At 41.5% G+C, this 24,681-nt stretch overlaps 1 protein-coding gene across 1 annotated transcript in view; it reads right to left on the bottom strand.

The window, feature by feature from the left end:
• LOC126355203 (uncharacterized) overlaps positions 1 to 23,581 on the bottom strand; it is a 36,428-nt gene extending 12,847 nt beyond the window's left edge. The window contains exon 1 of the mRNA XM_050005435.1: positions 23,298 to 23,581. Within this exon, the coding sequence (XP_049861392.1) occupies positions 23,298 to 23,369 (72 nt within the window). The 5' untranslated portion in view covers positions 23,370 to 23,581. The remainder of the gene's footprint in view (positions 1 to 23,297) is intronic.
• Between the last annotated feature and the right edge of the window lie 1,100 nt (positions 23,582 to 24,681).

The following is a 24,681-nucleotide window of genomic DNA, read 5'->3' as shown; positions in this document are numbered from 1 at the left end:
ATGGTAGGGTGTGCTTCTGTTGAAATATCGGCGGATGTCGACGATGTCGCCCGACTGCATCCCATAAGTTTCCCCGGGAGAAACTCAAGTCTCACTTACGTGTTCCATGGATCCTTCGAACGACTCTTTTATCGAAATGATATGGAACAAGTCAGCTTGCAGGATATGCATACACGATTAGTGTTAAAATTTATGGACACTTCACTGTTTTCAGTCCTACTCGTGCAACTATATTTAACTTTTAAAAAAATTTGCTACCAGTTTTTAAGCGGAATTCGTTAGTGGGGCAGGAGGAGTTGACCAGGAAAAATGATTTAAAAATGTGACTTACAATTTTCTTCACTATCTGTCAAACATTTTATATTATTGGGTAAATGATCAAAAATTTTTGTTACTGCATATTGAACTCCTTTCTGAGTCGCTGACAGTTTTAACAAACTCTGCTTATAGGGGGCAATGCCCACACTGGCTGACTCACTCACGAACTCATCATCGCCCAAACCAACCATTAAGGATAGAAAATGGAAATTTACAGAGGGTATTGATGTTATACTATAGACGCTGTGTAAGAAGAGATTTTTCGTAACTCCACCCCTAAGGGGGTGAAATAGGGGATGAAAGGTTTTTAAAAATATGTCGCCATTACGCCAATATTGAAGCTAGATCTACGAAAATTGGTGTTTCGTTCCTCGGTCAGAAATAAAAAATTTATTCATCATTTTTGAAAATTCAACCACTAACGTGGTAAAATAGTGGAAGAAAATTTATTTGAAAATAAATCACTATTAAAGAACTACTAAAGCATGTTTAATGCTACATGCATGAATCTGGTATTTGACTTTTCGCTTGTAAACAAAAAAAATACGTGTTACAATGTTTTCGAAAATTCAGCGCCGTAAGAGAGTGAAATACGGGGAGAAAAATTTTATGGAATTATTTTATTACGAAAGCATTTTCAAAGCTAAACCTATGAAAATTTCTATTTGGATCGTGTGTTAGGAATAACAAATACATGTCTATCTATTTTTTTAAATTGTCTCCCAAAGCGGCTGAAATAAGGGATGAAAATTTTTTAAGAAAATATTTCGTTATATTAAAAATATTCAAAGCTGAACTATAAAAATTTGTATTTCATTCTAGGTTAGTTATAAAGAAATACGTGTTAGGGGATGACAATTTCTATGGAGTTAACTCCGACAGAACTCAAAGGCATGATTAATAAAAACCTTGGACTCCACCTAGCCAGAAGTCTATTCGGAAAAAGACGATGCTTCTATGGGCTTACTTAGCGCGAAAAGTTTCGAAGGTGTTGCAGTTTGTGAACAAAACAAAAATTCGATTAAAGATAGACAAAAAAATCTGTACGGACCATACAATCTATGCGAGCGAAGCAGCGTGCGATAGCCTGGTGGGTAATAAAGGTAATTTTTCCCTCTACTGTTGTAGATATGGACGTCACTGTTCTTCTCAAATTGTGAAGGATTAATTATGATGAATTTCATAAGCGAATGCATGTATCGTGACAGTACAGTTAAAACGCCTAGCTCTTTGAAGAACACCAAATATTATTCGTAGTGATCGCTTTTGTGCTATCAAACGTTCTTTCTAAGGTACCTAGAAAATTATTCCGCAAGACATTATTGATAGGAAATATGCCAAATATGTCAAGAGGCTGATACGATTGTTTCCAAGATTAGCAATTATACGCAGAGCACAGGTAGCCGAACTTAAGTGTTTGAGAATCTCATTAATATGCTCCCTCCACTTCAGGTTTTGGTCAGAATTTATACCCAAAAATTAGAAGCATTCTACTCTATATACTGACTCCGTCTCATGGCTTCATTGATTGTTGGTATGACGGTCAGCTGTAAGGAACTGAATGTTGTGTGTTTTTTCAAAATTTAAGGAGAGTCCATTTCCAAAGAACCAGTTAATAATTCTTGGGAAAATGTCATTTACCAAGTCTTCTGTTGCTTTCTCTGTAATGGGCCAATTTTGCTTGTTGACTGTTAAGTGTAAGGTCATTCATATATATATAAGTGATAGGAGTGGACGCAAAACTGAACCCTGTGACTGTCTTTGTGATTTTTGTCCAGTCACTAAAATTTTCCACGTTTCCGACATAGAATTATTCAGCACAACCTTTTGCATTCTGCTTGTTAAGGACGATTTAAAGAATCTATGTGTAAAGTTATCAATTTCATAAAACTTGAGATTTTTTTGAGAGAGTAACATATCTAGAAATCAAACTCCTTGGAAACAGCACAAAAATACCAACTGCCTATATATTATTGTTTAACACTTGCACTGTTTGATGGATGAAAGTATAAATAACATTCTTACTCGAGCAACCCTTCTGGAACCAAACTGTGAAATGCTAAGTAAATTGTTTCCACATAAGTGTGTGTCTACTCTTGAGTACATTACTTTTTCGAATATTTTGGAAAAATTTGTCAGTAAGGAAACTGGACGATAATTGTTTAAGTCTGTCTTGTCACCTTTATTTCGAAATGGTTTAACATTTGCATATTTTAACCTGTCTGGAAAAATTTCCTGTGCCAGTGATGCATTACGTATACCACTACGGACATTACTTATTAAGATGGAACAGCTTCTCAGGATTCTGTTTGAATTTCCATCAACCTCTCATGAGCCAACAGCCGGCGTGTTGTCATGTATACCGGCTGCTCTGGAAACCTCACGTGGACCTCAGCAGTGGAGACGCTGGCCATTGTGCTGCAGGTGCGATTCACACACTATTGCTCGCAGGCTAACTGGTCTTTGAGCCACGTGCTCCTCTGACCATGCGGATTAAAAGTCTGAAAAAATAAAGTGTAAAAAATGTGTTTCCTGGTAGTTTAAAACTATGTTTTGTTCTGGGAGCCGAAGGAGTTTCTCGTCCCGATCCTGTCTCAACTCTGCTATGTTAAAACAGGTGTACAAAGACCTTCGTGTACAATTCAGTTGTAGTGCTGCCCTGACTTATGGATTTGAATCCTGGAAATATCTTAACAAGCTCGAACAGTATTATCAGCAATGCTTGAAGAGGCTTCTGTATACGATATGCTAAGACAGACTCACAGATGCTATCGTCCTTAAAGAGGCATACAAGCAGTATAAATGATGGTTTTAAGAGGGCAGTTAATGGATAGGGCATGTAGTCCATATCCAACAATCTCATTTCGAAACAGGTGTTGTACTCTGACGTAACAGTGGGCAAATGCTGTGTGGAAGGTCGGAAGATACGTTTTAAGGCTAATACGATGTGTCATATTAACGTTGACAATAGCGAGTGTGTAATGGTATGTGAACTGGGTGTGTAAGCTCTGACACGCAAACCTCCAGATGTCAATCAGTCAGGCCGGTACCAAACGTTGTATATCGACAGAGTGCCAACCTACACTCCAATATAGGTTGCGCTGTGTGCTGTCGTCCGAGAGAATGTTCGTAAACGGAAAGTATAGGCAACACATGACCTACGAAACACAGGAAAAGAGTAATTGTGGGCGTCTCTCGTTTAGAGCTCCAGTCGGGAAGTTGATAGAGCATTAGTTTGTCGTGGCAAGGGTCCCAGGTTCGAGCCCTGGTTTTGATAATTTTTGTACTATACTAACTGTAAAACTATTATATGGGACATTGTTCATGACATATAGAAGGAATGTTCGGAGTTTACAGCAATTTTCCATTGGCTTTCGCTTCGTTGATTTGAGAGCAGCTAACCTATAGAGTACATATGTAGTTTCGCAAACTAAATGCTAAGAATCGGAACAGAAGACTACAGAAACACTTGCGTCACACGTGCGGAAGTATTAATAGTACGCATATCGTGGTCGTGCGGTAGCGTTCTCGCTTCCCACGCCCGTGTCCCAGGGTTCGATTCTCGGCGTGGTCAGGGATTTTCTCTGTCTCGTGATGGCTGGGTGTTATGTGACGTCCTTAGGTTAGTTAGTTTTAAGTAGTTCTAGGGAACTGATGACCATAGATGTTAAGTCCCATAGTGCTCAGGGCCATTAATAGTAATAATAATAACAGTAATAATAACTGACTGCTGGATGTCAGCACCGCCAAGCATCTATAAACTCCGTACACACCTTTTACGTCAGGGACATGTTGTCCCATATAACTACAAAAACTAGCATGATCGGGGCTCGGACCCGGAACCCTCAGAATGAGAACTAACGCGCTACCAAGTTCATACGAGTTGCAGGGGGAGGGGGGGGGGTTAATAATGTCACATTGACACCAAATTTCAGCACAGTTCACGGTCCTCAGTAATTCCAAGCTGTACAGCAGAGAAAAAATTGACATTCAGCCTTGGGGCTTACTGTTAGGCAATCTCTTCAACACCCTTCCAGTGGTGTTTGCCTGCCTTCAGGCGCTCCAGCAGCCACAAGGCAGAATGCGTGCCGAAGTTCCTGACACGAACATATGTAACGTCTTCAACTAAGATGTGTGTGTGGCATTGAGGGTGTTAACGAGGTGAGGAGTCTTAGAGGGAGCCTCTGTCGTTCTGTTCGTCCACATCTTAATGTTGCACTCCTCCCCCTCCTGTCACTAGTGATTACGTCATAGGAGGGCTCGAAAAAGGAGGGATGAAAAAGTATAAAACCCTATGCTACTTCGGATCACGTTCAGATTTCGTCGAATCGTTTTCAACGGTCTCTATTGGCTCCAGGCCGTACGCCGGAGCGAAAACTGTAGTTGCATTACACTCTAAAGGGGCAAGTCAGGTTCAGTGGGATTGTAGCCCCACCATATCCTTAGAGTAGGGTTGAAACGCCCAGAGGGTGCCAGCAGAGTCGAACGTTGTCAAGACCGTAGTCCCATTGCTTATCACAACGTGAACTGTCATTTTCAACGTGAGGGAATGACTGGCCAGAAGAAAGGAGTGGTTTCATTGACACCATTTATACACCACATGAGGACCTTCCCTGGCAATTCTGAGTGGCGGTATGTTTGAAGTGTGCCGGCCGTGGTGGTCTCGCGGTTCTAGGCGCGCAGTCCGGAACCGTGCGACTGCTACGGTCGCAGGTTCGAATCCTGCCTCGGGCATGGATGTGTGTGATGTCCTTAGGTTAGTTAGGTTTAAGTAGTTCTAAGTTCTAGGAGACTGATGACCACAGCTGTTAAGTCCCATAGTGCTTAGAGCCTTTTTTTTTGTTTGAAGTGTTTTCTTCGGCCAGCCATAAGACAACTGCGTGATTTCATAGCTAGGTGTCATGGTTCTGACCTCCATCGCAGAGGCATCAAAAGAAGAGGTGAAATGTAGGTAAGAGGTAGTGTGATGGCATTCCCATCGTTTGGGATGTGCATGATGGTATTCGGCAGAGTTGTCTTGAAATGTGATACTAGCATGACATCACTAGCCGCACTTTCAATTTGTCCTTCTCCTCAGTTGTGAGATTTTTTAGCATCATTTTGGTACAAACTTTTCGCATGTACAAAACTTCGGTCAAAATTTGATGTACGCTGAAAGTGTTAAGTTTAATAGGTCACCCGTCATCCTTACTATCGAATGTCGGTCTGATCTCTTAAAAGTTGACGGTCTCACTGAGAGGGATTCCTCTTCACCGCGTTCTCGGCCTTTCAAAAACGATTTGTGACAGCGAAAAACTTACGCTCTAGATCGGGAATGTTCCTTGTTGAACTGTTTCAACTTTTCAAAGTCTACTTTTCGTAGACTCCACAAGTTTAACACAAAACTTGATGGCATAACGTTGCTCTAAATTCTGCTGTTCCATTTTCACAGCACACACAAAAACACGACTTCACTGATGGCCCTCTCAAAAATCACGTGACGGCTATACAGAGCTGAAACATAGACTGAGCGTCTGAAAGGGTGAACACGCCGGTGTACACAGGTAGAACAACACAGCGTTGCCAGATTACTTGCAGGGATGCCTGTCTCTTTACTTTTCTCACAGACCTCTTATAATGGCTGAAAGTGTCATGTTTCTGTTCGTAGTCAAGCGAGTACATAGTGAGAGCAATGTGACCCCCAACCCTGCAGAGACGTATCAATTCAGTATCAGTTTGAAGAAAACTGGAGCAATTAATGAATATTTACTAGCAGCAAGTATACGAAGAGTCATTTCTCTTACAATTCTATTTCGCAGTTCACCGCGAAATCAATTTGAGCTGCCACCCCCATCCCCCTTTCACTTCCTCTACCTAGCTTCCGTCTTCCAGTCTTGAAGAACGCGAGAGATGATGTCATGTGTTTTCGGCATCAACGATTGGACTAGAAATCCAGAAAAATGTACTGTCTTTGTAGGTTCTACAAAATTAAGGCTGCTGTTACCATTTTACTATACAGGTGTATAAAACGTGTATCAAACTTCACACAATCTTAGGTTTTCTTGTTTATCTTCTTACGAGTTATGAGAGTAATATGATATTGAACAATCTCAGTATCACTCGCACAGTGCTCTAGCAGATATTTATATGGGTTTAACTTTTCCTTGTAGTGATGAATTACAGCATTATCTAGTACTCTGACTAGACGGTAGCTTGACATGTTTATCTGCGTGACGAAACGAGATTTATGGCTCCGCGTGACGCTTAAGCAGAATCACAGAGTGATACTTTTTTCTTGCGAACGAAAACACGAAACTGCGAATATTCATTTACGCAGAAGATCGATTCTAACCCTACCGATGTTTGTGAGATTCCAGATCTGCTCAATTACGTCTTCATTAAGTCATATATAAATACCTCACACATGACTACATAAGTTATAACGACTGTAAGCCTTGTAAATAGAAGTGGAGGCAAGAAAGTTGTTTATTTCAATATGTGGGTCTGTTTAACTAATGCAACAATCTGAATTTCGTTGTTCTGTGATTTTTCCAAAACATTCCTACTAATGGGCCACGTTTGCTACATTCCACTTACCTCACCCGTTACTAAGACTTGTTGTTGTCTTCAGCCCAAATACTGGTTTGATGGATCTCTTCAAGTTACTCTGTTCTGCGCAGTCCTCTTTATCTCCGAATAACTTTTGCAACTTACATCCATTTGAACCTGCTTACTGCATTTACCACGTGGTCTCCCTCTACAACGTTTACCTCCCGATGCTTTCCTCCATTATCCAAGTGACGATTCCTTGATGCCCCAGGAAGCGTCCGGCCATCCGGTCTCTTCTTTTAGTTAAATTGTGCCATTAATTTTTTTCCTCGGTTCGGTTACGTGATCTACCCATTTAATATACAGCATTCTTCTTTAGCGACTCACTTCAAAACTTTCTATTCTCTTCTTGTTGAACTACGTCTCGTTTTCGTTTCACTTTCGTACAAGGCTACTCTCCAGACAAATACCTTCAGAAAAACTTCCTAATACCTAATTTATACTACTTGTTAACAAATTGCTCCTTGTCAGGTATACGTTTGGTACAATCCCCATATTCTCCTTACTTCTGTCAGTGTCTCGTTTCCTAATCTAATTTCTTCAGCATCACCTGATTTAATTAGACTGGATCCAATTGTTCTTACTGTATTCTTGTTCACATTCCTTTGGTATCTCTTCAAGAGGCTATCCATTCCGTTCAACTGTTCTTCGAAGTCTTTGGCTATTTCTGACAGAATTACAATTTCATCTACAAACCTGAATGTTTTTATTTCTTCTCCCTGGACTTCAATCCCCTTTCCAAATTCTCCTCGGTTTACCTTACTACTTGCGCAACCACTGTTCTCCTTTCATGTAATTCGACTCTTTTAACTGTAGTCTGGTTTCAGTGAAAGTTGTACACTATAATCTTCCGCATCCTGCATTTTGTCACTGATACCTTTAGAATTTCAAAGAACTATTCCAGTCAACATCGTCAAAAGTCCTCAACAAACCATTATCAGACTTATGTCCACATTAGTTCTTCCTGACTGTGCTATTGCACTTCAGTCTAGTCTTCATCATTCCCAAATTGCGATCCAACTCTGCTCTTACGCACACCTTACAGTCCAGTGTCTGAACCTGATGTAATCTAGCTGAAGTCTACCCGTGTCTCTGCGCCTTTTTTAAGTATATTTCCTCCTCTTGAACAGCTATTACTTACTGAATTTTAATGTAGAATTCAATTATTGCTTCTGCTCTCTCATTCTCACCACCAAGCCTGTTACTGTTACTTCTGTTCTTCCCCCTACTACCGCACTTCAAACCCTTATGATTATTTTGGCACTTCCTTTCACATATTGAGCTACTCGTTAATGGCCCCACATCCTTTCTCTGTCTGTTAATATTCTTGTTAAGACGTTGCGTGTATTACTAAACTATTGTTGTTGGTGTTGGTTTTGTTGATGATTCAAATGAGAATAATCACATCGCCGAATTGTTTAGAGCAACTCAACTGTTATGTATCTTGCTATTCGTAACGAATCATACTCCACTTATATAATTTTTCTGCTGATGTTGATATTACCCTGTACTCGCATTCTTTTCATTTCACTTCACTGACTCCTACTATATCTAGATTAAGCCTTAGCATTTCGATCATCAAGTCTTCTAGCTTCCCTACCCCGTTCAAACGTTTGACATTTAATTCTGGCTCGTAAAAGATTACCCTTTCATTAGTTATTCAGTTTTTTCCTCATGGTCAACTCCTCTTTGGCAGCCGCCTCCCTGAGTTCCGAGTGGGGAGGCTAATCTGGAATATTTTACCAATGGAGGGGTCATTAGGACACTTATTTCAATTTCCGGCCCCATGTACTGTGGATATACATTATGTGCCTTTAAAGCAGTTGTTTCCATTGCCTACTGCATTCTCACGTCGTTGTTTATTGGTTATTCTGCCACCTTTCCGTGGGCCTCTTTGACAAGGCTGTTCCCAGGACGAGGGTGACTCGTTATACCGGTTTAAGTCTCGTCACCCATGAGAACTTTTTCCATGAAAGAATTGTCTGCGTTTTTTATTTCATTCAACACAAACTTTCCACACACATTTCTCTTCTTGAAAAATTCTGGTGATTGTCTTGAACACTTGACTGAAATATGTTACTCTATGTGATATGTGACATGTGAATGTTTACACACCACAGGGCCAAGTACACAAGTTAACCCTGCCTGCTCACAGCTGACTGGTCGAATGCACATCTGTTGTTTACAATTATTAGTTCAAGCTGCCACTGTAGCTACTACGCTGCCGTCGCTTATCCCCCAGGAATAGAATCAGTCTCGGAACTTTTTCGACGGGCACTATATGTATATCGCTGGATCGGGTCAGTATAATTAAATAATCCACACCGGAAATTAATACATTTTATTCCATTATGGTGGTCTAAAACATAGTACTGTCCAGATAACAAAATTATTTAAACGCAGCTGGATGGTGTTTCTATGGAAATAAGATGTCGTTCTTGAAATTTATGGAAGCTAAGGAGCACATGTTTTACAATGGTTAGATCGATTACAAGAGAAACTTTCAACAAGAGTTTACAACGGCTTAACCCTCTCATAGTTAAAATTTATGCCGCGTATATCTGAAAACTAAAGAGCAAAAACTATCTTCGTTTGAGATAGACAATATACCTTCATCAACAAAGGAATTTTAAGCTAATCGAATTTGAAAATGGGTGATGTTAGTCGCATGTGTCCAACGAACCTAATTAGATCCATGTTTTCACGTGAACCTAGGATTTGCAGAGTTAGGTTTTTAATTTTAGAATGATTTTAGCAGGATGACTCTTATGAAAAAAGTGTAACACATCAGTTCCAAAACACGTTTGTTCTCCTGACAATCAAAAACATGAAATATCTGACACAAGTTTTCAGCATAACATTTGAAGATGGCTGTGACATACCACACACCGTTGCCTTTTACATTCTGTAAAATTTTCTGGGGCGCGTACTTCCACTACATATGAATTAAGTGCAAACTAGCAGAATTACTGAGGTGACAATTAATGTTTCAAAACAATGTCTATGATTTATAAGAAAACACGATTTCTTACTCCGGACATTCTTGGAATGTTGACGATGGTGATTCAATCCGATTTTCGTGAAACAAATTCACTGTGCTACATACAAACACATGCCGCCCCATTTGATTGCCCACAGCCTTCTATATATCCACCCCGTGGTCCGTATTAGTTTTCTCCGAGGTATGAAGGCATCTTGTTTCATGATAGCACTAGACAGATATACAAGACGCCACAAAGCTCAAAACCGCATATTACTTTAGCGGAACATACGTCTCCCATAAACCACGAAAGGGTTAATATACATTGCCAAACGTATGTTGTGCCCAATGGTGATTACTTTCAGTGCTAATAGAGTAAGCCCCGGAGAGTTGTACAACTGGGTGAGACGTCCCAGTGGCTATTTTACATGTGCGTCGCTAGTGAGCTGCCCCCACTACATGCTAAGCCGAAAAGTTTATTATATAGGTACATCATTTTAATTTTAAGGATTACTTTGTACAACATCGATACAGTTTTTTTACTGCCAGTTTGACAACTGTGCAGGCATGAAACTAATATAAAATGTCCACGCCCTACTTTATTTGTAAACAACCATCGCCCTGAATTCGATTAGTAATTCCAGAAAAGTTTGGTTCTATGACCTTTACATTGTGGAATAAAACATAGTAGTCAGATTGGACGAAGTGTAATACACATGATCTTTATTAAATGAAAAATTTCTAAGTGAATTAATACAGTGTTTATGGAGGATATTACCGCAACAGTTACATCTGGAACGCTAATTTAAAAACGAATGCATGCAAAAGTTTGATTCTGAAACGCTGTCATGCACAGATGAGCGTAATCACAGTAATGGAAAGTCATGTTTCTTATTGCATACAAAATTTATAACTCTAGTGAGTTTCTGACGTGTAATTGTGTATTAGATGTTTAATTTACTTGATTGTCTGAGACGCAAAGCTATCCTTAACCCAAATATTGGTTTGAATGTCGCACTGCTTAAGTGGGCAAGATTATTGACTTTCTCCAATCCTTATTACACAACCATTTACAGGGAGGCTTACAATTTAAGGAGCAACTTTGAATTATTTACATTAAAATGATTACCGAAGATAAAAAAGCTACAACTAACGAAAAATTCTAGAGCCACCTTATGACTGAATCCTGTTATTTCAAATTTTGTCTGACATCCTCTTAGGCACCAAGCTACACCTACGTTGTCTATGACCAACTGAAATGTTGCGCCAGAACGGCTTTTATAGTCACAAGTGCTAATTTTTTTTAAATTTCTTGTGCTTATCGTTGTTTCTAAAACGCCGATGTGTAAAAAAAGAAAGAAAGTGGATTACTTACAGTCGTCTGTCTACAGTGTTGACCATTGCTGGAAACAACTCAGATATCTTCATTACTCAAGCGGCGTTCAAATGAAACCCTGTTGGAATCATGCCGCGTGATACGGTATCTGTTGCGTTTTGAAACCGGATGTTTGCGTCCATGCTTTGTGTGTGATGATGTGATGGATGCGCGTGGTAATAGTGTGAAAGGATGGCTCGTGCTGTGCAAAATCGGACGAAACAGCAACAGATGTTCCTTTTACGAATAAGCGACACTGCACAATTGCTAAACATCTGGGAACAACTCCATTGTATGGATAGCAGCCCTGTTATGTGCTACAACTGCTGATTAGTAACAGAAGTTCCACGAAGGCCGTGAGGGGGCAGCGCATTTTCTGAGACACAAGCAATTCCACAAAATCGCTAGTGAAAATCTGTTCTTCAGCCCAACGTCTAGTTTGATGCAGCTTTCCATGCTACTCTATCTTGTGCAAGCCTCCTCATCTCCGAGTAACTACTGCAACCTACATTCTTCTGAATCAGCTTACTGTTTTCATCTCTTGGTCTCCCTCTACGATTTTTACCGTCCACGCTGCCTTCCAAAACTAAATTGGTGATCCTTTGATGTCTCAGAGTGTTTCCTACCAAACAATCCCTTCTTCTAGTCAGATTGTAAAAAAAAATCTTTTCTCCCCAATTTTATTCAGTACCTTTTCGTTAGATACGTGATCTACCGATTTAATCTTTAGCGTTCTTCTGTAGCACCACATTTCAGAAGCTTGTATTCTCTTCTTGTGTAACCTGTTTACCGTCCATATTTCACCTACATACATGGCTATACTCCGTACATATACTTTCAGAACAGTCTTCCTCCACTTACATTTATATTCGATGTGAATAAATTTCTCTTCTTCAGGAGTGCATTTCTTGCCATTGTCAGTCTACATTTTTAATCCTCTCCACTTCACCCATCATCAGTCATTTTTCTTTCCAAACAGCAAGACTCATCTACTAGTTTAAGTGTCTCATTTTCTAATCTAATTCCCTCAGCATAATCTGATTTATTTCGACTACAGTATATCATCCTCGTTTTGCTTTTGTTGATGTTCATATTATATCCTCCTTTCAAGACATTGTCCATTCCGTTCAACTGCTCTTCCAAGTCCTTTTTCTTGTCTGGACTTTAATTACTACTCCAAATTTTCTTTTGTTTCCTTTATTGCTTGCTCAATAGACAAATTGCATAACATATGGACTAGGCTACAATCCTGTTTCACTCCTTTCTCAACTATTGTTTTCGTTTCATGCCCCTCGACTCTTGTAACTACCATCTGGTTCCTGTGCAAATTATAAATGGCCTTTAGCTCCCTACATATTACCCCTGTCACCTTTAGAATTTGAAAAAGAGAATTCCACTCAACATTGTCAAAAACTTTCTCTAAACTTTCTACAAACGCTATGAATGTAGGCTTGCTTTCCTTAACCTATCTTCTATAAGAATTCGGTGAGTCAACATTGGCTCGCGTCTTCCTACATCCAAACTGATCTTCCCCGAGCTCGGCTGCTATAAGGTTTTCCATTTTTCTGTAGAGAATTCGTGTTAGTACTTGGCAACCGTAACATACTAAACTGATAGTTCGGTAATTTTCACATTTGTCAGCACCTGCTTTCTTTGGAATTGGAATTATTATGTTCTTCCTGAAGTCTCATGGTATTTCGCCTGTCTCATACATTTTGCTCCCTAGATGGAAGACTTTTATCACGGCTCGATCCCCCACGGCTATCATTAGTTCTAGCGGAATGTTGTCTACTCCCGGGTCCTTGTCTCGACATAGATCTTTCAGTGCTCCGTCAAACCTTCACGTAGTATCATATCTCCCATCTCATCTTCATCTACGTTCTCTTCCATTTCCCTAACATTGCCTTCAAGTACATCTCCCTTGGATACTCCTACCATCTTTCTGCTTTCCGTTCTTTGTTTAGGACTGGTTTTCCATCTGAGCTCTTGACATTCATGCAGGTGGTTCTTATTTCTCCTAAGGTTTCTTTAATTTTCCTTTCCCCTAGTGATATGTGCTTCTACATCCTTACATCTGTCCTCTAGCCATTCCTGCTTAGTCTTTTTGCACTTCGTGCCAATCTTATTTTTTAGACGTTTGTATTTCCTCTTGCCTGCTTCATTTACCTCCTTCTTACATTTTCTCCTTTCATCAATTAAATTTAATATCTCTTGTGTTAACCAAGGATTTCTACTAGCCCCCGTCTTTTTACCTACTTGATCCTGTGCTACTGCACTATTTCATCTCTCCAAACTACCCATTCTTCTTGTACTGTATTCCTTGCCCCTGTTCTTGTCAGTAGTTCCCTAATGCTTTCTCAGAAAGTCGCTACAACCTCTGGTTCTTTCAGTTTATCCAGACCCCATCTCCTTAAATTCCTATCTTTGTGAAGTTTCTTGAGTCTTAATCTACAGCTCATAACCAATAAATTGTGGTCAGTGTCCACATCTGCCTCTGGAAATATCTTGCAAATCAAAACCTAGTTCCGAAATCTCCGTCTTACCATTATGTAACGTTATTTCAACAATTTATCTTGAAACTGAATATAAAATGATGCCTCACAACAATAAGTTCCCAAAAATTTGGTGGCAATGTGCAGCCCAGATTATGATTGAACAGCGCCGCAAAGTTATCAGAGGTTCTAGAACAGTCTGCTCTGAGACTCCCTTTGTCATCACGGGACATTCACTTTTATGGTCACTGAAGAAATTGTCAGTCGACAAGGATATTCTGTAAATCAGCGTAAAGTGTGTCACAGAGTATGTTTTTTGTTGTGAGTTATTTCAAGATTTCTTCTCCTTCCTTGAACGTATGGAGCCTTGTTTGTCTAATTTTATCTTGATGGCCTCTGCAGGTGTGGTTTATAAGGGACTAAAGTAAATTCGTGGACGTCATAGTGAAAAGTGTTCCTTAGAGTATTCGGAGTATGATGTTCGTTAGATAATGAGTGTCATTTTTCGTATGTCAGCCAGTTGCTATTTTTTAAGCATTTTCGTAATTTTATTCGATTCTGCCTGGTGACGATTAGGGCACTTTTAAATTGACCTTTTGTGCGTATACGTTCGATATCCTATGTTGGTTCAATCTGGTACAAATTCTAAACAAACTAAGATTTCTCAGTACTCTATCAAAAAAGCAGGGCCTCCCATTCATCTGAGACTACACCGCCCCATTTCATAGACACATGCACAGGTATTTCCTGGTATCAGCATGAAGTGACTGACGGCAGGTGTGAGTTATTTATCGTACTGTCAGAAGATGCTGCAGTTATATTTTAAATTATGTGTTCATTTTTCCATTCTCATGCCTCAGTTGACAAGCTTTGCAGCAGTCTGACGACTCTGCAATGTTTCAACGAGGCAAATGGATGCAGTTAGAGATTAATGCAAGTAGAAAGCAACATCATTTTTTGGGAGAAACGTAAAATCCAACACCTACTCTACGAACGGGCGCCTGTCTCAGCCGCATGAGCACTATTTTGCCAAAAATATGTAAGCCATAAGTGACAATGACTACTGATCTGTGTATGTGACGGTAGAAGCCGACCTCGGAGAAGATCAGTTTGGATTTCATAGAAATGTTGGAACATGTGAGGCAATACTGACACTACGTGTTATCTTAGAAGATAAATTAAGGAAAGTAAAACTTATATTTCTAGCATTTGTAGACTTAGAGAAAGCTTTGGACGATGCTGATTGGAATACTCTCTTTCTAATTCTGAAGGTGGCAGGGGTCAAATACAGGGAGTGAAAGGCTATTGACAATTTGTACAGAAACCAGATGGCAGTTATAAGAGTCGAGAGGCGTGAAAGGGAAGCAGTGGTTGGGAAAGAAGTGAAATAGGATTGTAGCCTATCCCAGAGGTTATTCAGTCGGTGTATTGAGCAAGCAGTAAAGGAAAAAAAAGAAAAGAAAAATTCGGAGTAGGAATTACAATCCATGGAGAAGAAATAAAAACTTTGAGGTTTGCCCATGACATTATAATTCTGTCAGAGATAACAAAGGATCTGGAAGAGCAGTTGAACGGAATGGACAGTGTCTTGAAAGGAGGATAAAAGATGAACATCAACAAAAGCAAAACGAGGATGATGGAATGTAGCCGAATTACATCAGGTGATGCTGAGGGAATTCAGTCAGGAAATGACACTTAAAGTAGTAAAGGAGTTTTGCTGTTTGGGGAGCAAATTAACTGATGACGGTCGAAGCACAGAGAATATAAAATGTAGACTGGCAACGGCAAGGAAAGAGTTTCTGAAGAAGAGAAATTTGTTAACATCGAGTATAGAAGTAAGTGACAGGAAGCCTTTCCTGAAAGTATGTGTATGGACTGTAGCCATGTAGGGAAGTGAAACATGGACGATAAACAGTTTAGACAAGAAGAGAATGGAAACTTTCGAAATGTGGTGCTACGGAAGAATGCTGAAGATTAGATGGCTAGATCACGTAACTAATGAGAGGTACTGAATAGAAATGGGGAGAACAGGGATTTGTGGCACAACTTGACTAGAATAAGGGATTGGTTGGTAGGGCACATTCTGAGGCATCAAGGCATCATCAATTTAGTATTGGAGGAAAGCGTGGAGGGTAAAAATCGTAGAGGGAGACAAGGCATGAATACAATAAACACATTCAGAGGGGTGTAGGTTGCAGTACTTACTAGGAGATGAAGCAGCTTGCACAGGATAAAGTAGCATGGAGAGCTGCATCAAACCAGTCTCTGGACTGAAGACCAAAACAACAACAACAGAATGTGATTGTTCCTTGTTTTTAATTTCCTCTTCTTTCAATGATTACAACTCCTGAACGGGTTTCATTTGTATAATCCTCGTGCAGTCACAACTTCTAACACACTTTGAACGTTTCTAGAAATTTTAACAATGCGCTGCATTCTTTATGTTGCAGATTTTCCATTTTACGTTTATGCAGCTGCAACTACAGCGTTCAAGATCGTAGGTGGTAAAACAAGATTCCAGTCAACAGCAAAGCGGCACTCGATTCAATCAAAGAAACTGGTATTAAAGGTATAATTCTAGAACATTATTACCACGACCTGCAATCGTCATAAACCTGTCGAGGAGATAGCAGCGTCACCTGGCGAGGAAAGACTGCTAGTCAGATACATGCAAGGTGCATGTAGTACCAGCGAGTGTGCTACCAGTGTGTAGTATGGAGAAGGTGCGCGATCTATCTGAGTTTAACCGAGAGCATTTTGTGATAGAGTAGTATGGAGGCTTGGCACGAACATTTTGGAAACTGCGCGACTTTTCGGGTGTTCGACAAGTGCTGTGGTGATTATCTTCAACAAGTGGCGAAACCACAGTGAAATCATGTCCATACGACGTGGGGTTTGGCGGCCCACCCTCATTACAGATGTCAGACGTCGCAGCCCGGTCACTATGGTAAAACAGGATAGGCGGCGAACTGTGGCGAAATTAACATTAGACCTTAATGCTGGGCATATTAAGAGTGTGTCTGAATATACAGTGCATCGAACACTCCCAACAATGGGCCTCCGCAGCCGATGACCCATGCATGTTCCATCGTTGACACCACTACATCGGCAACTACGACAGAAATGCACACTTGACCATCGGCACTGGACGTTGGCGCAGTGCCAGAGCGTTGCACGGTCTGATGAATCCCGAAAATTCCTTCATCATGCCGATGGGAGGGCACGAACCCGTGTCCTCCAAGAGAATAGCATCTTGACACTTGCAATGTGGGACGGAGACAAGCAGGCTGCTGCTCCATTGTGCTCTGGGGAACATTCACGTGGGCATCCAACAGTCTAGTAGAGCTCGTGCAAGGCACCATGACGGCCAAGGAGTATCGTACAGTGGTTGCAGACCACGTACACCCCTTCAAGACGACCATGTTTCCCGACGACAGGGGCATTTTTCAACGAGATAATGCGCCATGTCACAAGGCCTGGAGTGTGATAGAGTGGTTCGAGGAACGCAGTGTCAAGTGCCAATTATGTGCTCCCCCCCCCCCCCCTCTCCAATTCGCCAGATCTGACTTGTGCGCGCAGATGTGGTGCCAACTCTCTTCAGCAACCTACCAGGGTCTCACTGTTTCCATGCCACGACGCGTCGCCGCTGTTATCAGTGCCAAAGGTGGACATACCGGCTATTAGGTAGGTGGTCGTAATTTCCTGGCTGATGGTAGCTTTGAGGGATGAAGTAGTGAAGGCAGCAGAGGATCAAGTAGGTAAAAAGACGAGGGCTAGTAGAAATCCTTGGGTGACAGAAGAAATACTGAATTTAATTGATGAAAGGAGAAAATATAAAAATGCAGTAAATGAAGCAGGCAAAAAGGAATACAAACGTCTCAAAAAATGAAATCGACAGGAAGTGCAAAATGGCTAAGCAGGGATGGCTAGAGGACAAATGTAAGGATGTAGAGGCTTATCTCCCTAGGGGCAAGATAGATACTGCCTACAGGAAAATTAAAGAGACCTTCAGAGAAAAGAGAACCACTTGTATGAACATCAAAAGCTCAGATGGAAACCCAGTTCTATGCAAAGAAGGGAAAGCAGAAAGGTGGAAGGAGTATATAGAGGGTCTATACAAGGGTGATGTACTTGAGGACAATATTATGGAAATGGAAGAGGATGTAGATGAAGATGAAATGGGAGATACGATACTGCGTGAAGAGTTTGACAGAGCACTGTAAGATCAAAGTCGAAAGAAGGCCCCGGGAATAGACAACATTCCATTAGAACTACTGACAGCCTTGGGAGAGCCAGCCCTGACAAAACTATACCATCTGGTGAGCAAGGTACATGAGACAGGCGAAATACCTTCAGACTTCAAGAAGAATATAATAATTCCAATGCCAAAGAAATCAGGTGTTGACAGATGTGAAAATTACAGAACTATCAGTTTAATAAGTCACGGCTGCAAAATACTAACGCGGATTCTTTACAGACGAATGGAAAAATTAGTAAAAGCCCACCTCGGGGAAGATCAGTTCGGATTCCGTAGAAATGTTGGGACACGTGAGGCAATACTGACCCTACGACTTATCTTAGAAGCTAGATTAAGGAAAGGCAAACCTACGTTTCTAGCATTTGTAGACTTAGAGAAAGCTTTTGACAATGTTGATTGGAATGCTCTCTTTCAAATTCTGAAGGTGGCAGGGGTAAAATATAGGGAGCAAAAGGCTATTTACAATTGGTACAGCAACCATATGGCAGTCATAAGAGTGGAGGGGCATGAAAGGGAAGCAGTGGTTGGGAAGGGAGTGAGACAGGGTTGTAGTCCCTCCCCGATGTTATTCAATCTGTATATTGAGCAAGCAGTGAAGGAAACAAAAGAAAAATTCTGAGTTGCTATTAAAATCCATGGAGAAGTAATAAAAACTTTGAGGTTCGCCGATGACATTGTATTCTGTCAGAGAGAACAAAGGACTTGGAAGAGCAGTTGAATGGAATGGATAGTGTCTTGAAAGGAGGGTATAAGATGAACATCAACAAAAGCAAAACGAGGATAATGGAATGTAGTCGAATTAAGTCGGGTGATGCTGAGGGAATTAGATTAGGAAATGAGACAAAGTAGTAAAGGAGTTTTGCTATTTAGGAAGTAAAATAACTGATAATGGTCGAAGTAGAGAGGATATAAAATGTAGACTGGCAATGGCAAGGAAAGCGTTTCTGAAGAAGAGAAATTTGTTAACATCCAGTATAGATTTAAGTGTCAGGAAGTCATTTCTGAAAGTATTTGTATGGAGTGTGGCCATGTATGAATGTGAAACATGGACGATAAATAGTTTGGACAAAAAGAGAATAGAAGCTTTCGAAATATGGTGCTACAGAAGAATGCTGAAGATTAGATGGGTAGATCACATAACTAATGAGGAAGTGCTGAATAGGGTTGGGGAGAAGAGAAGTTTATGGCACAACTCGACCAGAAGAAGGGATCGGTTGGTAGGACATGTTCTGAGGCATCAAGGGGTCACCAATTTAGTACTGGAGGGCAGCTGCAGGGTAAAAATCGTAGAGGGAGCCCAAGAGATGACTACACTAAGCAGATTCAGAAGGCTGTAGGTTGCAGTAGGTACTGGGAGATGAAGAAGCTTGCACAGGATAGAGTAGCATGGAGAGCTGCATCAAACCAATCTCAGGACTGAAGACCACAACAACAAGTGTATACGTTTAAAATCTGAAACATAAGCAATATATTGTTATAATAACAACTCCCATATTGTCACCCACAGTATACCGAAAGAGCCCCGAGAAGTAGTTATTACAGGAAACTGGAACTGAAAGACTCCGTGGAAAAATATGTTTCCTATTTAGAAAGGAGGTAGATGCAGAGCTGTTCGTAATCACGAACCTGCACATTTAACAGGGAACAGGGGAGATAAGTGTTCTATGGTCCACCTTTATATGCAAACTACACGAACCGTTGTGATTTCGTAGACTTTCCCGGCGTAATAACTGCTGATATTCTTCACGGGTTTGCAGCCGGATCATTTCGTCCTCCTCTGGAGGACGAAATGATCCGGCTGCAAACCCGTGAAGAATATCTACACGAACCGTTGAAGTGCGTAACAGTGTGTACTTAGCATTGTGAGAAATGATTCTGAGCATATTAGTGACGCAATCCTTCGAGTCTAACAAACAACGAAGCTCTCAAAATTGGTATTGCCCTTCTTTGGACATATTCAGTACCCCTGTTAATGTTGTCTGGTACGGTTCTAAGGGATTCGTTGACGAAGGGCGAAGTGAGCCACAAATGGCTTTAAAATGCTTTTTTTTTAATGTCATTACTGGTTTCGAGCTATCATGCCCATCTTAAGAAAACTTCCATTTTATGTTACAGCACTCTTATTCTTCAGTAGTATGTCTTCTGTTCCTGCACTGCACAAGAACATTTTAATATTTAGAGCCACTTTATATGTTGTGTGAATTGTAAAAACACTTTATAGTGCCTGCATTTCATAAGGAATAAAGTGAAAAAATTGCATACACTTTTATATGTTCCAGTGAAGATGTATTGCACGAATTTTTTGGAAGCTATCACCTTCATATAGTGGCTGCATTTTCGCAGTATCCTGCCCACGAACCGAGGTCTGCTATCTGCATTCCATTTCATATCCACACTAATTGCTAAGCCCAGATATTTGTATGAGTTGATTGATTCTAACTGTGACTCATTTACATTGTAGTCATTGGATTCAACTTCTATACGTTTGGTGAAGGGCACAATTTTACATTTCTGAGGGTTTAAAACAAGCTGCCAACAGTTGAACTATACCCAAATCTAATCAATATCTGAGTTGATATATTCGCAACTTTTTTCATTACTACTATAATGAAAGTGTAGCTAATCACAGAGGTGCAGTGTGGCAACGCAGCTGGTAGTATTCTAATGCGTCAATGCGGAACCGATTTCCGCTGGGAAAAAAATTATTTCAATTTCGGCCACTAGGTGCACATCTGGCACTGTGAATCAATGACGGATAGAAACGTGAGATAAAAATAGTCTTGGATGCAGAGGTTTCTATTTTCAAATTACGGGGACGCGTTTCGCCTGCGATTGGCATCTTCAGATTATAGAAACTGGTCGCGGCGCATGCCGTCCATAAAAATGATTACACGATGTGACAAAATGCGATTACGACCCTAACCACATTTTGCCGATTTATTCGCATCGTGTACTCGTTTTTATAGACGGCGTACGGAGTGATCTGTTTGCTGCCGTTTGAAGATGCCTGCCACAGACGAAACGTCTCATTGAAATTTGAAAATAAAAACCTCCATAACTAAGGCTGTATTTTTTCTAAAATCTTACAGTGGTTGCTTTATCAGCCACAACGATGGAATGGAAAAATTGTACAGGAATGTACCCATATGTAGTGGACTGGGAACCGGAAGCAAGCAGAAAAGGTCAAATAAGTGAGGAAGGCATAACGTTGATTTTATTATCAACCACCATTTACCCAGTTTGTTCAATATGAGTACCGGAGGCGTCGACGAGATGCTGTACAACGCCAGCTTCGTATCTGGTGGCCAACATTGAAAATTATTTTTTCCAGTGTAAATCGGTTCCGCATTAACGCACTAGCATATCTGTCGCGTTTCGCTGCCATACGATAATTTCAGTCCACACTGGACCTCCTTGAGTAGCCTCACTTTAATTAAGTTGAAGCGTTTTTGTTTTGCCTCTTGTTATTCCAGCTGCTATGAGTTTATTTGTCGATAGTCGTTTTTTTATTTGTAATTCACTGTTCCTATAAGAGTTTACATATTGTCATTTTGTCATTTGGAGATACTGAATGGAGCTGAGGACGCTGGAAAATTCAGTGCCAAGTGCAGAAATCAGGACATTTCGGAGATATTCTTCTGTTTGAGTTTAATAGAGGGGTGACAGCAGCGGAGGCTACCAGAAACATTTGCTCTATGTTTGAGGATGATGTAGTTGGACAGAGCACGGCAAGAAAGTGGTTCTCTCATTTGAAGGAGGATCGTTTAACATTAGTGGCTCTACCCGTTCAGGAAGACTTTCGGTATTTGATGAAGATCGTTTAAAGGCTTTAATCCACAATGATCGACGTCAGTGTTCTAGAGAACTGGCAAGTGTATGGAACTGTGATTATTCCACCATCGTGCGACATTTTCATGCAGTGGGGGAGGTTCAAAAATAGTATGTATGGGAACCGCATGCTCTAAGCCAAACTCACAAAAATTAGCGGGGGGCCATATGTGTCTCTCAGCCCGTTCGTCATCAACAGGTTAGTGAAGAAACCCGAACACTCCTATCCTGCTTTCTCTTTTACTGTTGACGAGGAATGGTGTCTTTCTGCTAACGTAAGGAAAAGAAAGGAATGGTTTAGCGCAGACGAAGCAGTAATTTCCTTTACAAAGACATGCGTGCATCCATATAGCCGGCCGAAGTGACCGAGCGGTTCTAGGCGCTTCAGTCTGGAACCGCGCAACCGCTGTGGTCGCAGGTTCGAATCCTGCCTCGGGTATGGATGTGTGTGATGTCCTTAGGTTAGCTAGGTTTAAGTAGTTCTAAGTTCTAGGGGACTGATGACCTCAGATGTTAAGTTCCATAGTGCTCAGAGCCATTTGAACCATTTTTGAACCATAAAAGATAATGTATCTGGCAGAACAGTGACTGTGTGGTGTACTACGAATTGCTTACCCAAGGTAACACATCACTGTTGTGTCAACAAGTGAGACGTCTTGCAGACACAATCCAAAGACAAAAACCAGGAAGACTGCGTGAAATGATGATACTGCACAATGACACCCGTCTGCATTCTGCTAGACTGACAAAAGAGACTATATAGGAGTTAGGTTGGTAAGTCATTCCGCACCCACCGTATTTACCAGCTCTTGCACCCTGAGATTTTCACCTTTTCCCGCTCTGTATCGAACAACCTTCAAGAAACTTCCTTGCTGGATGAAAATGCGCTCCGAATAAGACTCGACGAGTTCTTCGACTCAAAACATCGTGATTTTTACAGCGGCGGAATCGAAGAGTTACCCCGGGCATTGCAGACTATGTAAATAGTGAAGAATAATGTATTATTGATGACTAAAATCTCTGTTATGTGTATCTGTTGTGTTTATTTAACTTTCGGAAAAACGCTACGAACTTACGAAGCAATCCAATACGGCCACCCGCTACTCCACGTTGAATGCTAAACCCAAGGTTCCCTTCAAGAAACTTCAACACTCTACACAGAAGTAGAGCAGCGGACACTAAATGGACAAAATTAGTTCCGAAAGATTTAAAACAAATATCAATGCCAGTGAAATCTGCCAGAGGGATGGACACAGAACTTCGAACAAGCCATTAGACATTAAGTTGTAAATGAGGCGTGAAATGGACAAAGGAAGAGTACATGAGGGAGCGCTGCGATAAGAGAAGAGCTCGTCAAATTGTGAGTCATGCAGTTCACGGTAGGGGTAAATTAATGTAGAAGGCTAACAAAATGTAGAATGGAGCTGAGAGAGTGGCGAGGCTAGCGGGTGTACGTACTGACGGTGCAGCGGCGACAGCGCAGAGCAGTACTGCGGCGAGGACGAGGAGCGCGGTGCGTGGTGGTGCCATGGCGGCGCTGCTACTGTGAGGTCCCCGGCCGCCAGACGGCGGGTAGGCAGCCGCGTCCAGTGGCGCCTCTGACGTAGACGGGGAAGCGACGCACGCGCGGTCGCGAGGTCGCGAGCGCAGCGCTGCCGCTGCGGCCGGCGGCGACCTCGCCGGCAACTGTTTGTTACCAGAGCTCGGACCACATCTGCCATGTTACTATCGTCGGCAGCGACCTTGAACAGATAGTGTAACACGGCGATTGGAAGAGAAGACAGCGATCTACGAGGGCCGTTCCACAAGTAATACAACAGTTTTGTTTTCAGCAGAACGAAAAGCCAGTCCTAGTTTTTTTTTCCTTTATTGTGGTTTCATTCCCCTGTCCCATATGGGCAGGGGAGGGCTGGCAGCGGCACAGTCCGCCGCTCTGCAGCCGAATGATATACACTACTGGCCATTAAAATTACTACACCACGAAGATGACGTGCTACAGACGCGAAATTTAACCGACAGGAAACAGATGCTGTGATATGGAAATGATTAGCTTTTCAGAGCATTCACACAAAGTTGGCACCGGTGGCGACACCTACAATGTGCTGACGTGAGGAAAGTTTCCAACCGATTTCTCATACACAAACAGCAGTTGACTGGCGTTGCCTGGTGAAACGTTGTTGTGATGCCTCGTACCATCAGAAATGCGTAGCATCACGTTTCTGCCTTTAATGAAGGTCAGACTGTAGCCCATCGCGATTGCAGTTTATCATATCGCGACATTGCTGCTCGCGTCGGTCGACATCCAATGAATGTTAGCAGAATATGGAATCGGTGGGTTCAGGAGGGTAATACAGAATGGCATGCTCGATCCCAATGGCCTTGTATCACTAGCAGTTGAGATGACAGCCATCTTGTCCACATGGCTGTACCGGATCGTACAGCCACGTCTCGCTCCGTGATTCAACAGATAAGGACGTTTGCAAGACAACAACCATCTGCACGAACAGTTCGATGATGTTTGCAGTAGCAGGGACTATCACCTCGGAGACCATGGCTGCAGTTACCCTTGATGCTGCACCAAACACAGGAGTCCCTGTGATGGTGTACTCAATGACGAACCTGGGTGCACGAATACCAAAACGTCATTTTTGGATGAATCCAGGTTCTGTTTACGGCATCATGGTGGTCGCATTCATGTTTGGCTACATCACGGTGAACGCACATTGGAAGCGTGTGTTCGTCATTACCATACTGGCGTATCACCTGATGTAATGGTATGGGGTGCCAGTGGTTACACGTCTCGGTCACCTCTTGTTTGCATTGACGGCACTTTGAGCAGTGG

The sequence above is a fragment of the Schistocerca gregaria genome, chromosome 3 (assembly GCF_023897955.1).
Source record: "Schistocerca gregaria isolate iqSchGreg1 chromosome 3, iqSchGreg1.2, whole genome shotgun sequence".
Classification (NCBI taxonomy): domain Eukaryota; kingdom Metazoa; phylum Arthropoda; class Insecta; order Orthoptera; family Acrididae; genus Schistocerca; species Schistocerca gregaria.
The sequence above is the reverse complement of the archived record's forward strand: the minus strand, read 5'-3'. Positions and strand labels throughout refer to the sequence as shown.